At 36.0% G+C, this 14,315-nt stretch overlaps 1 protein-coding gene across 17 annotated transcripts in view; it reads right to left on the reverse strand.

Moving 5' to 3' along the window:
• The window catches only part of ROBO2 (roundabout guidance receptor 2), a 1,471,152-nt gene that overhangs the window by 554,911 nt on the left and 901,926 nt on the right, over window positions 1–14,315 (reverse strand). For all 17 annotated transcript variants that reach the window (XM_058296090.2, XM_058296089.2, XM_058296096.2 and 14 more), the window contains one exon: window positions 10,258–10,584. In XM_058296090.2, the coding sequence (XP_058152073.1) occupies window positions 10,258–10,584 (327 nt within the window). The remainder of the gene's footprint in view (window positions 1–10,257; window positions 10,585–14,315) is intronic.

The raw sequence follows: 14,315 nt of genomic DNA on the forward strand, positions 1-14,315 counted from the left end.
GACTCTCCTTACGGGGTGCACTCCTTGCGCGTGGGGCTCCCCTACGTGGGGGACACCCCTGCGTGGCAGGGCACTCCTTGCACGCATCGGCACTGCGCATGGGCCAGCTCCACACGGGTCAAGGAGGCCCCGGGGTTTGAACCGCAGACCTCCCATGTGGTAGACAGACGCCCTAACCACTAGGCCAAGTCCGCTTCCTGATTTATGTATTTTTCAATGGTTAATATCAAATATTTTCTATTACAAAAGGAAATAGTTAGAATATTCTGTTCCTAAATATAAACTGCCCAGTTTTTTCCAAAATTTTTGTACAAGACTTATATGTCAGAGAACTGTACAATAAAACATAATGATGGCCTTTATAATTACTTTGAAGGGTCTAACCACACCATTTTTATAATTGAGAAGATGACCTGATTCTTAGACAAAAGTATGGGTGACAAATTTGAGCCTATTCTCTTCTGGGATGTCAATTTAAATTCAAGTTCTATGTCCTACTTGTGACGCTACTGCTATTCAATGGGACCATGGCAACAGCCAATCAGAGACTTCTTAATGCCTATAACACAGCCTGACATCCTTGCTTGCTGGTCCTTTGAGAATCAAAATTGTGCAACAGGCCTACATTAACCAGTGAGCTATTTGGGGGTAGCAGACTTTCTGTAATACCAAAAGAGCAAGGCCAAACATAGGACAAACACCTACTGGGATTCTCATCACATCAAAGTACGTGCTTCTCTTCTACCCTTGCTTAGCTTCCCTCCAAAGGCCAGAAAGACTAAATTATCAATGTCCAATCAGCCTCATGACGGTGGTGCTAAGTAACCTCAAAGTTTTCAGAAGCCACTCTATGCTGGGGCCCAAAAATGCTATTTTTAGAGCATTGCTGGTGAAACTTGAAGCCTATTGACAACAATGTATAAATCTCTCCTAATTAAGATTTGGGTGTCTGGAAGTGCTGCTTATGCTTTTGAAAATCTCCTAAGAGAAAAAAGCCAGTCCCTATGGTATGGCATGGGGGGAGAAAAAAATCAATCCTACCATAGAACCTTATCCTTTAGCAGTTAAACCACAGACTGCTACAAACTTTTATAGAGAAAAATTTCCCAGGACAGAAGACACTTACATACTGTGTGTACTTCCATATTTGTATAAAAAGCTTACTCATATATACTGACTCATTCATGAAAGAATTATAACTTCCATTAGGTAATTAAAGAAACCTTGAGGGGCTGCTTCTGAATTGAAAGATGTATATAATTATCAGAAACAAATTCAATTGAAACAGGGAAAATTGGAGACCTGTTATTTTGTTAAAACTTGAGAGAAGAACATAGCATATCAATCTCCATGCATTTTCAAAAAAATCAATTCCTATTTACACACCAGTTGCTATCTAATAAATAGAATTTTTATAGTTGGAATATCTTCCAAAAACCCTAATATTTTTCTTATTTTCATCCAAAAAGGTTTCTAGCACTGAAAACCTGAGCATACATCAACCTCTTTTATCTTGTTATACATGAGAGTCAGTTTCAGTATTTTTCCCTGTGATTCCATGAATAAGATCTATATGATTGCAGAGCTCAGGATTACACCGTTTATGGAAACAATCTTTTATAAAATAGAGGCCATCAGGACTCACTTCATTCTGGTGCTTTCCCTGGAATTAAAGTTAATTCTGGTTAATTATTAGTGAACAGGAACTTGAAGCTTGTATTGAGATAGGGGTTCAGTAAATTCAATCAACAGAAACCTGATATCAGAAAACAGCATAGTACATATTTACATATACTATAAGCTGAAATATGCTCCTCAAGTATAAAAATTTCACACCTTCATTTGTAAAGATCAGTGGAAAGAAATGTCAGTATTTGAAAGAATTTCATGAACTATCACAAAATTAAAAGGTACACAATGAAAAAATGAACAAATAATATGGTAATTCTGATGCATATGTGCCCATACTCACATATCCATTCCAAATAACATCATCTCTTCCCTAGTACCACAAGGTCTGCTAATTTGTCTTGTGTTTCTAAAGACCTTTTAGATTATCTCCTTGGTGCTTATGCATTCATTGTTCATAACACTTTCAACTGACTTTACAGATTTCCTTTGACCAGTGTTGGACCAACAATATACTACAAAATCTGTTGAGTGCAAACAATATTTGCTTCTTATCCATTTAATTTCTTTTTAACACCATACCTCATTCTTTCTAGACATTACTTATATTGTAAGATTTATGGCCCAAGTAGCTAGAGCTACAAGTGTTTTTCAAATGTGCGCCCTATTTACTCACTCAAAAATCTCTGAACTCTCCCTTGAAATATGTAAAAATGCAGAGAGTAAATCATTAAAAGCCAGTTGTTCCTATATTCTTTTAGGTCAAACTATCTTAATAACCATTTGGTTCAACTCATTTTCTCTTATGCACTTAAAAGGATGGATTTTTATGTAAGAAAGACATTGAATGTCTTGAATGGTGATAGCAATTCTTTGTTTCTACTCCTGGACGTACTTAACTGACTGGCATCATAATCTCCCATTAATTCCTTATTCTAAATCTTCCAAGTAAAGGAAAAATCTATCAGACATTTTGAAGGAAAAGTAGCCTGAAAACATGAACAGCAATGTTGTTATTCCTCCAGCCAACTCCTGAGAAGTTAGCATTTTATTTGTTTCCAGAACAAATGCAAATATTATAGAAAATGAAGTGAAGCCTCAACTAGCAAGATTATCTAACTTAATTGGGCAAAGTCAACATGGTCTGGTAGAAGTTCCTCCAGGGGAAGTGATTTCAGGATTAACTCCATCAATGAAATGCAACAATATGTTCATGTAAAAATTTGCACACAAATGTTCATAGCAGTTTTATGCATAATAATTATTCAAAAAGTTGAAAAAGTCCAAATGTCTACCAACTGACAAATGGATAAATAAAATGTGATATATCCACAGAATGGAGTGTTAGTCACAAATAAAAAGGAAGGAAGTACTTATACATGCTACAACAAGGATGATCCTTGAAAACATTATACTAAATAAAAGAATCTAGTCACAATATACCATCAATTGTGTGATTCAATTTATAGGGAATGCCCAGAACAGGCAAAATTATAGAGACAGAAAGTAGATTAGTGCTTGCTTAGGACTGAAGGAAAGTATGTTAAAGGAATAGGTATTGCCTGCTAATAAGAATGGGTTTCTTTTGGGGTGATAAAAATGTTTTAAAATGAGTATCCTTCAACCAATGAATGAATAAATAAAATGTCCTATATACACACAACAGAGTTGTAAGAAGAAATGAAATTGAGATGCATATGACAACATGGCTGACCCTTGAGGAAATAAGCCAGACACAAAAGGACAAATATTGTATGGTTTCACTCTTTTGAACTAAATACAATGATTAAAATCATGATGTTAAAATCTACAGTATAGGTCACCAGGGGATAGAATGAGGGTAGAGAAGGGGGAACTGATGCTTAATGTATGTAGAATTTTAAATCAGGTTGATTGTAAATGTTAGGATATGGATTGCATAGAGTTGATGGTATCACATTACAATAAGTATTACTAACACCACTGATTTATAAATGTGATTGTGGCTAAAAGGGTTAGTCTAGGGACATAAATGTCAATAGAAAAAGCTAGACAATTTTGGGATTGCCTAACATAGTAAGCTCAGTGTTGGATGAGGTTTGTGGATAATAGTACAAGAATGTTCTTCTATGAACTAGAACAAATGTATGTCACTATTACAAGGTGTTAAGAATATGGTGATATTGACACATGAGAATATACAACTATGTAACTTATAGACTATAGTGAAGTAATAGTGTAATATTTTTGCATCAATGGCAATGAAAGTACTATATCAATGCTAAGGGCCAACAATAGAGGAGTTTAAGGGAGTAAGAGATTTTTCTTTCTGTAGTAATGAACACGTTCTTAAATTGACTAAAGTCATGACAACACAACTCTGTGAAGAAAGTGAGATCCACTGAGTGTATACTTTGGAGGGAGTGTGCAAGGTATGGGCCTGTGTAACATGGTGAACACTGTGGTAGATAAAAGATTGTGGGTAACAGTACAAATATGAGATTAGTCTTACATTAATGATAAATATACAATACTAATACATGGTGTTAATAATAGGGTGGTTTAGGGGACAGATACACATAATGTAAGCTATAGACTATAGTTAGTAATAGTATTTGGATGTTCTTTTATCAATTGTAACAAATGTTCCCAAGAATGCAAGGTTTTGGTGATGGGGTGGTATATGGGAATCCAATATGTTATGCATGATTACTGTGTAAATTCACAACTTCTTTAATAAATAAACAAAAATTAGATTGTGGTGATGGTAGATTAGTCTCGTGAATATACTTAAAAAACACTGAGTTGTACTTTGGGTGAATGGTATAGAATGTGAATTATACTTTGTCAAACATTTTTTAAAAGCCCTCCATGGCTAGTGACACAAGACACAAATTTATCTTGTGTCTTTATAATTTATAAAGGTCTTTGCCTGTATGTGATTAATTTACAACCAAAACTAAAATAAAATAAAATAAAGTAAAACACTGCATACATATTTAACTTGGAAATATTAAGGAAACAATTTACTTGCCTTCATTTTTAAAGTCATATGCGACCTCTCTTACTAATATAAGTTTACTTCTGCAGCCTTTGTTACTCATAGAGATAAAACATCAATTTAGTTTTGGATTTAAAACACACAGGATCATTATGTTTGTACAGTGTTCCACAGATTTGTTATTCTAGCAATCTGTGACCTATAAATAATGCAAGACCTTTTCCTTTTCTAAATGACTTTTTTTTTGCAGCATGAATCTTAAAACATGGAGACAAGAAAAAAGAAAGAAAGAAAAAAGAAAAAGCCTGCAGTCATGGAATTCAATCTATTTCTAGTTCCCAACTGAATTATGAATCAGATTTATTTGCTCTTTTGTTGTTGCATCAAAAGTTTACTTTGAACATTTAGCCTTTTTATTTTATTTTATCAAAGCAAAGGTAAATCCCAGCTAAACTGAAAACTTCTTACATTTGGCTTTAGAACTAAGAAAAGAAAAAAAAATCGGTTTGTACATGACCCCTGCCCTTTGAACCACAACCTTCTTACCACTAAAGCATTCAACACCTCATTTAATCTCCCCTCCCTGCACTGGCCTAGTGCTGAGAAAAGGAAACGGAAAAAATAATCTGGGGACTTCATCAATTTTTCATGAATTTTCATTTAGGCCAGAGCCCCCTCTTACCCTGGTCGATAGATCAAGCTGCTGTCATATATTTACCACCTGGGGCTACAGCTGCTATCTCTAGGGGTTGCCACTGACGCAAGCTGCATCCCAGGCAGCCACAATCTGTGTGAGGACCCCTTGTGCTCCTTCTGCTCCTCACACACATGCAATGATGCTTGGGATTGGAACCTTATCCACACCAGATACCCCAGGGCTCTCTTGGTGGTCCCACTGGAAAACTACGCATTAATTTCTTCAGTGCCAGGTCATCCTTGTGGACCTTCGAGTTCTGTTTTCTAAATGTGGTCAAGTGATTTCGAAAACACATTTTGTATTGCTATTTTATTTCCATAAAAGAAGAAAGAGAGGAAAAGGAGAGGAAAGAGAAGCTGGCAAATGTGAGCCCAGAGATCAAACCTCCACTGTAATAATTGGTCCTGAACATTTTTTCCCTCCTCTGATTTGTTCAGTAACATAAAGCCGAAGGATTTATTAAAGGAAAAGAACAACAGCAACAAAAACAGCAAATGTGTTATGTTAATGAGTGGCTGACTTCCATACAGCCAGTCAAGACATTATTATCAATAAAACCGCACATTTATAACTAGAGCAGATATCAAGATTTTTGAATGAAAAATGAGGTGAAGAACAGATTCTAAAATTCTGTGATTTTGATCGAGCATTATTTCATATTAAAGCATTTGCTAAATTTGCCTCAGCACACCCTTGACCAGCTAGAAATACCTAGTTCAGTTGTTCTAAACTGACTTTGGCCCCTGGAGACAATTTTGTCATAAGTGGGAGCAGGATGGGGGGAGTTCTACTGGCATCTAGTGGGCAGAGGAAAGGGATGCTGTTAAACATGTTACAACACACAGCACGTTCCCCCACTTGAAAGAGTTATCTGGGCCCAAACAATAATAGTGGGAAAGGTGAGAAACCCTATACTAGTTCCCCACTGGATGTTCAAAGCTAGGTTCTTGAAAGAACCTTTAGCGGTTGCCATACCAACCCTACTACGTACTCATCCTTCAGCTGCTGTGATACTTCCCCTTTGTAAGAGCCTACAGGTACTTCTTAATTGATTGGCCTTTGCAGTGCCAACCACTTTTATAGTTCTTAAAACTATTCCCTATCATTCTTGTCATGGGACTGCCAGCATCCTAACACTCTGATACCTCTTTAAAGCCTCCTGCACTGGCATGTCTTTCCTATGCCACCTTAAATACTGCTGGTCCATGGTGTTAGACTTTATGAAGCACTCCTACACATAGCCTATGTAGGCAAACTCATCTACTTCCATATACTTTCATTGGCATCAAATTCTTTCTGGGGAAAAAACTCTATTCCTAATTCTGGAAAACTTTTTTTTTTTAACTCAACATCCAATACTTTTCTCTTGATATCTCTGTGGTGTAACAAGCAATACAGCTAAAGTTAACTGTACTTTCCTCTTCCTGCTACAGCTACTTCTCAGGAATATTCTTTCCTTCTTGATGCTAACACTATATACCCAGTCACTCGGCCAAAAAATGAATCTGGGAATCAGCTTCTATCCCCACTCTTTCCTCATTTGCCCTATCGATTTAGCCATAAAGTGATGTGATTTATAATTTCTAAATGTCTTTCAAACAATGCTATCCTTTCAATCTCCACTGCTACTTCCACAGTTTAGGATCAAGCATCATCTCTTTTCTGCAATATCTGACAACTTCTTAACTCCTCTCAGACTGCAGTCGTAATCCCTTTATCCCAATCTTCAATTATCTTTCAAAGCTCTTTTATCTATGAAAAAGTTTAGATTTTATGATTTGTTACATGTTTACTTTTCCTACCTCCTAAATATCCTTTGACAATGTCATATCAAGCTAACAGCAAGTCCCCAAATTCATAGTGTTGTTTTAGGCTCCCAATTCTAAGTGGTTCGACTTTCATTTCAGTTTCCATCTGATATATCTTTCTTGAGCTTCAAATCAGAGCCAGATTCTTAGAATCCTTTCTCAAACCCATCTACCAAGGAAAATTTAAACATTCTCTGTCTGGGTTCCCAATATATCTTTTACATACCTTTATTACAGCCTTTATTTATGCATTAATTTTTATTATATTGATGAATTTACATATTTGCCATCCCAACTCAATTGGCAGCTCTTTGAGAAAAGATACGGAGTATATCTTATTCATTACCATGCCCACGAATTTCTTTCAGTATGTGGTCAATTTCTTGGAATGCATGAGCTATGATTGCACATTTATGTTGAATGTTCTAAAATGTAAAGCCCAAACATTTATATAAACTGCATCTGTTCCTCCAACATGTTACAAAAATATACCTTGGTTACCAATGTGTATTAAAAAAATCACAAGATTGCCTGCTAATTTCCATATTAATACTTTTTCTGAATCCAATAAGGAAAAACAAAAGGCAAATGAACTAATGTGAAAAAGATGAGCAACATATCAATGATATTATTTGATCTTGTGATGCCTCAAATGGCATGAACTGTTGACATGGCATTAGAAGAAAGAATTTTATTCACTAGCTAAACCCAATTTAGAAGCATTCTTGGTTTTGTTTTGTTTTTTCTCTAGGTCATAACTAATTTAAGTATTTCTCAAAGCTCATTCATTTTAAAATAAAACATACTACTGTCAAATTACATGAGAAAAAATCATGGCTTAAAATTTTCCTTCTCAAACAGTTTGATTCATTATTAATGATGCAATTAGGGAAGAGAGCAACCCTATTAGATTAAATAAAAGTACAATATGCATGTGCATTGGGAGCAATTTTAACAGAGCTAAGGCTCTGGAAAAAATTTATAACCATGACAGTAAAATGACTGGCCAATTTAGAAAAAAAAAATTAATTTTGAGAAGAAAAATCAGTTAAAGATTAAAAGTGCTACGTAGACAAGAAAGCAATAAAATTCTAATTTAAAAATTCTTAGGTAATCACTGGACATTGTAAATCCTCACAGGGCCCACTGGATGGAATGGAGGAGAGTATGGGCCATGATGTGGACCATTGTCTATGAGGTGCAGAGATGCCCAAAGATGTACTTACCAAATCCAATGGATGTGTCATGATGATGGGAACGAGTGTTGTTGGGGGGGGGGAGAGGGGGGGTGGGGGGGTGGGGTTGAACGGGACCTCACATATATATTTTTAATGTAATATTATTACAAAGTCAATAAAAAAAAAAAATTCTTGATTTTAACTTATGTAAAACAGGCCAGATTTCATTTGGAGTGCCTTTCCAAATATGGCACAATTCCCTAAAACTGAGAATTAGAAAATTAAGAAACTGGTCTTAGATTCCCCATTAACATACTGTCTGAATTTTGGTCAATTTACTATCATGGGCTTCATATTTTCTATTTGTAAAATGAGAAATAATGCCTGATATATTTACATAAAGGGAGTTGGTATAAAAAATAAATATCAATAGAACTGAACTATTTCAATATTTTGACAAGTTCCAGAAGATATTTCAAAATAAAAATAGTAATATTTGCATTCTTAAGGCTTTATACTTCAAATCTCATTAAACTATATTTAATATATGTACTTTTTGAAGTGTCATTTAATAAAAACTAAACTACCTGGGGTACAGTGTAGAATACCATTGCTAACTAAGGTTGTAATGCTCATATTCTAAGCCATACAATGGTTTCTTAAGGTACTGGAAACAAATTTGGGTCTTGGGATACTTCTACTCTTCTCCTGTTATACTTACATTTCAAATATCACTGGATTCCAGGTTCCTGGTACAAACTAAAAATCAGAGGCCTTGATGCTTGAGAAAAGCTCTCAATGACTTATATACATAAGATATACTATGATTTGTTTACTATAGGATACTTTCATCTGTAAAGACAATCAAATATTGTCAAGAATCTCAATGCACATATACATAAGTTTTTGCAATCCAATGTGATATCATGGAGCATGTAATTACAAGAATCAACTTTAAATTTAGAGACTGGGTTCTTATTTAGCAGCTATATAAGACTCATGCATCATGAAAATGCCTCACTTCTCTTGATCTATGAAGACCTACTCGTACAGGCAGAAAGTTAAAAAGTACAAATTTCTTTCAGGCTTATCTTTGCCAATTTATTGACAATAAAATCTAGAGCAAAACTTTCCACAAGAAAGAGAGCTTTATGTCAAGAATTTATAGTATTTTTTAAATTAAGACTCAAAATCTTCATATATAAATAAAAAATAATCTATTGTATTATTTTTTCTGGAAAGTGATCCATGAAGTTATGGAGATAATATTCAAACAGATGTAAAGCATTCATATCTTGATTTATTCATGCTGCTGGATCTATGACTAATAAATGAAGACATAAAAACCATGCCAAAGGCAATGCCATTCCTTAGCTATTACTGGTTACCAAAATTATGTAGAAGCGGGAGAAACTCCATTGAATGGAACATTCTGTTGCCAGACAGGTCTCCTCTCTGATGAATTTTATCATAAGAAAAATAGTAAAATATAATTACTGTCATTGTTGGAATATTCTTCCTTTCATGTCTAGAGTACTGTTTCCTGACTTTAGCCTGTAAGTATAACTTCTACTAAAACCTAGGAAGTATGCTCTTTTTAATGCTGTCTACAAAAAGTTACTTAGATTAGAAGGAAAATTATATAGAAAATATATAGAAAAATTACTTACGAGTAAATAGGCACAATATTGGGTTTATGCCATGTATTTGACACACTACTACTTATAAACTTTTCATTTTAACATGACCAATTTTAATGCTCGATTATATCTCTTATAAACAATTCAAGTTTTAACTATGACCTGTATTATTGCCAGTTACCCATTGCTTTCATATGGGTAAATTTACTACAACATTCCTGGCTTGACATTATTTTGATGAGATTACTTTAGAGAAATTTTTAGGTAAAATTATGTAGTGTGCTGATTGTCTTATACTATTTATGAGATTCTTATCTCCACTTACATGCCACTTCCAGAGATGCATTTCGACTCACTGCTTCACCAAGATAGTTCCTTGCAACACATATGTAGCTTCCTTCATCAGGTTTACTTCTGCGCCCATGGACAATGCGCAAGAAGAATAAGGATCCACTGGGCAGAAGCATCCTGTGGGAACGGGGATCATCCTTGTCGGTCTCCACTCGCTCACCATCCTTATACCACTCAATGGTGGGTGTTGGCCGGCCTTCTGCCTTGCAGTTCAGAGTGGTTGGTTCTCCCTTAGAAACAATGACATCTGAAGGATGCTCCACAATCCGTGGGGGAAAGTCCTCCTGGCGAAGACGAGATCCTACAATGCATGACAGAATGGAGACATGCTTTAACATTTCCTTACCTACAGCTTTGTTTCACTTAATGTCATGATAGTGAAATTTAACTCTTCAATTTTTAAAAATGCAGGGAATACTATTTTACATATCACTCTTTGCTGTTTAGGAATCTCACAGTCATCCCAAGTCCTTTGTAGAATAAGATATTATAGCAATAAATCAATGAGTTAATTTGGATGAGTTAGGTTTATCATGTTCCATGAATCATAGCAAGTGAAAGTTAAAGAGAGCATGAGATATTCTTTTGGGATCATATGTTGGAATGGGTACAAAGATGAGTAATACTCCTTTCCTATTTTCAAATTGCTTGCTATGTACTAGGGGAGAAAGGCAAGAGAGCAAATAACTAAAATACATACGCAGCTACACCATTTATGGTTAGGCACAGTGGTATCAGAGGTTTAGCATCAAGAGATATTTAAATTACATATAAACATTATCATTTTACAGATAGGAAGAAGCTTACAAAAATGATACCAGTTGTTCAAGAATGTAAATAAAATAAGCAGTAGAGCCAGGATGTGAACCCAAGTGTGTCTGAAAGAGCAACTAAAGTATAAATCACTAGGTTAAAAAAAATTAAGTGTTGCAAAGAGGTCCAAGAAATGCATTACAGGAAGAAAGTGGGGAAAAAAGATTAACTCTGACTGATGGACAATAAAAGGCTTCTCCCTGAAAAGGTAGCATGTAAATTGAGCAGCAAAGAATGAAAATATGTCATCTGAGGGAACAGAGGAAGGAACAACATAAGCAAAAAGAGAAGTGAGAATAGGTGCATGGTACATTGTGTAATTAGGGAGGAAGTTGATGTGATGGGTGAGGATAAAAAGTAACATTAGGGGCAATACAGAGAGGGCTTCGAATACCATGCTGAGACCTGTGGCCTTTATTCTGTAAGGCTAACAGTTTTTGAAGGGGCAGTGACATGACTACCTGTGTATTAGATAAACACGTTCAGTCTGCAATGAACAACATAGATAGTGATGGAGGTGAAGACAGTTGAGAGTTACATTAATAGCCCAAGAGAGCAGTCAAAAGAAATGATCTGCAGTTATAAGAAAGGAGGATGATATAAAGAATTCCATAAAATAAATACTCGACAGATTCACACACAAGAAATAACGATAGGTGCCAATGACTTCCTGTGATTACAATGTAAGTGGTGCAATTGAGGGGTATAAGAAACAGGAAGAGGAGGACCTGTTGTTATTTTAAGATGGAAATTTTCTTTAATGTTTTGTTTTGAAATTTTTTAATGAATAAGATGTCAACAGCCATTAGTTGTGGAAACATTCAGTTGCTGCAATTCCAAGTGAGATCCTAGGAGGAGTAATCATGTCTGGGAACATATCAAAGATCTCATAAGAGTTTTTAAAAAGTTTGTTCTTATACTTCCCAACCAATCATTTCATTTAGCATATTTCTGCTCAAAAAAAGATTTAATATTTATTCCCCAATGTTACTCCTGATACTTTGAATGTTAACTAAAAACAAATTTTAATTTAATAAATGGAATTTAATTTAGTAGTGAATAAACCTTTTTTTTTTAAAGAGGATTAATTTTGTGGGCATATTTTTTTTTAAGTAGCAGGTGTCAGGGATTGAACCCGGGACTTCATGTGTGGGAAGCCTGTGTGCAACCACTGAGCCACATCAGTTTCCCTGAGATTTTTTTCTTTTCCTGTTTGCTTGTTGTTTTTTTTTCAGAAGGCACCAGGAACCAAACCCAGGACCTCCCATGTGGAAGGCAGGTGCCCAACCGCTTGAACCACATCCTCTCCCAAGGATTAACTTTTAAATGTTGCTGACCACCACTTGTCTCACTGTATTCAAAAAAGGAACTTATGCATTATAAGCATTAGGTACCGAAAGCAAAAGAGTAATATACAATATAGAGAAAGTGAAAAAAAAATCCCAAATTATAAATATGGACTGGAAATTGCAGTTTGCAACACAATAATAGGGAAAGTTACATATGGCAATAGTTTGCAAATCTCTACCATATTCCCAATGTAAGGGTCTAGACACATCACTATAGATTTTAATCATAAAATGTACCAAGAGTAATATGTCATTTTTCATGTAACAGGAATGTGATAAGTTACAATCATCTTGTTTAGTTACAGTCCTTGTTACTCTCCAATCTCCCACATACGTAGTGATCTATCTTTTCCCTTCTGCCAAAGTCATTTCTATTATTAAAAGTAAGTCAAGACCCCAAGACAGCCAAAGTAGATACAACATCAGGTACTGGTTCTCCTGAGGGCTACGGAGACCAATAGGTTCTATGGTCATGGCAGATGGTTCTGGACTTCAGTGCCATGTCAGTGGGCCCTACTTTGGAATTTGTGCTCCTGAGTGTGATGGAGCTGGACTCAGATGTGACTTTTCTACACATGCCTCTTCCGTCACTTTTACTGAACCTGTGGTTGGCGCCAGGGTTGTTGTATACTTAAGAGACTTGAATCTCTGGACTGTCCATGTGCCAGCTGGGCCCTGAGCCTCAGCAGAGTTGCAACTCCTACTCTCTGGTTCGTTGGACTTACCCAGGTCAGCTAATAGGGAGGTGAGGATGGTCCACCACCACACCCAGGAACCAAGAGTACCTACAACTGCAAGCAGGAGAATTGCATCCATCATCCATGTGGAATCTAAGCCCCCTCTTGATCTAGAGGTAGAGTGGACATCACCATCCCAGGGTCCACAGGATGGAGGAATAAGATATGGATTAGAGTGGACTTACTGATACTCTACTATAGAACTATTGTAACTAATAATGGAAGCAACTGTATTCATTGATGTGGAGAAAGTGGCCACGGTAGTTGTTGAGGTAGGGAGAGGGAAGAAGAAATGTGATGTGGGGGCATTTTTAGGACTTAGAGTTTTCCTAAATGATATTTCAGGGAAAGATGCTGGACATTATATATCCTGCCATAACCCACTGAATGTACTGGGGGAGAATGTAAACTATAATATAAACTATTATCCATGTGGTGCAACAGTGCTCCAAAATGTATTCATCAAATGCAATGAATGTGTCACAATGATGAAAGAGGTTGTTGATATGAGAGGAGTGGGGTGAGGAGGTGGGGAGTATATGGGAACCTTTTATATGTTTTAATGTAACATTTTTTGTGATATATGTATCTTAAAAAAAAAACACAATTTAAAAAAATGATGGGAGTGGGAGTGGTGAGGAGTGGGGTATATGGTAACCTCTTATGTTTCTCTCCCTTGATTGCTGTCTGCTCTCTGTGTCCATTTGCTGTGCGTTCTTCTGTGTGTCTGTATTTTATTTTTATTTATCCCCCCCCTTGCGGCTTGCTTGCTGTCTGTTCTCTGTGTCCATTCGTCATGCGCTCTTCTGTGTTTTTTTTTTTTTGCTTGTCTCCCTTTTTTGGTGTGTCACCTTGCTGAGTCAGCTCTCCACTTCGCCAGCAGGCCAGGTCTGCTCCTCAGTGAGCTGGTGAGCCTGCCTTCGCAAGGAGGCCCTGGGAAACAAACCCAGGGCCTCCCATATGGTAGATGGGAGCCCAACTGATTGAGCCACAGCCACTTCCCCATCTTATGTTTTTTAATGCAATGTTTTATGTGATCTATTAACTTTTTAAAAAGATAATTAAAAAATAAAATAAAATTTTAAAAAAGTAAGTCAAGAGTCCAATTCCCTATGGTGTCATTTACTATATCA

This window comes from Dasypus novemcinctus, chromosome 4 (assembly GCF_030445035.2).
Source record: "Dasypus novemcinctus isolate mDasNov1 chromosome 4, mDasNov1.1.hap2, whole genome shotgun sequence".
NCBI classification, from domain to species: domain Eukaryota; kingdom Metazoa; phylum Chordata; class Mammalia; order Cingulata; family Dasypodidae; genus Dasypus; species Dasypus novemcinctus.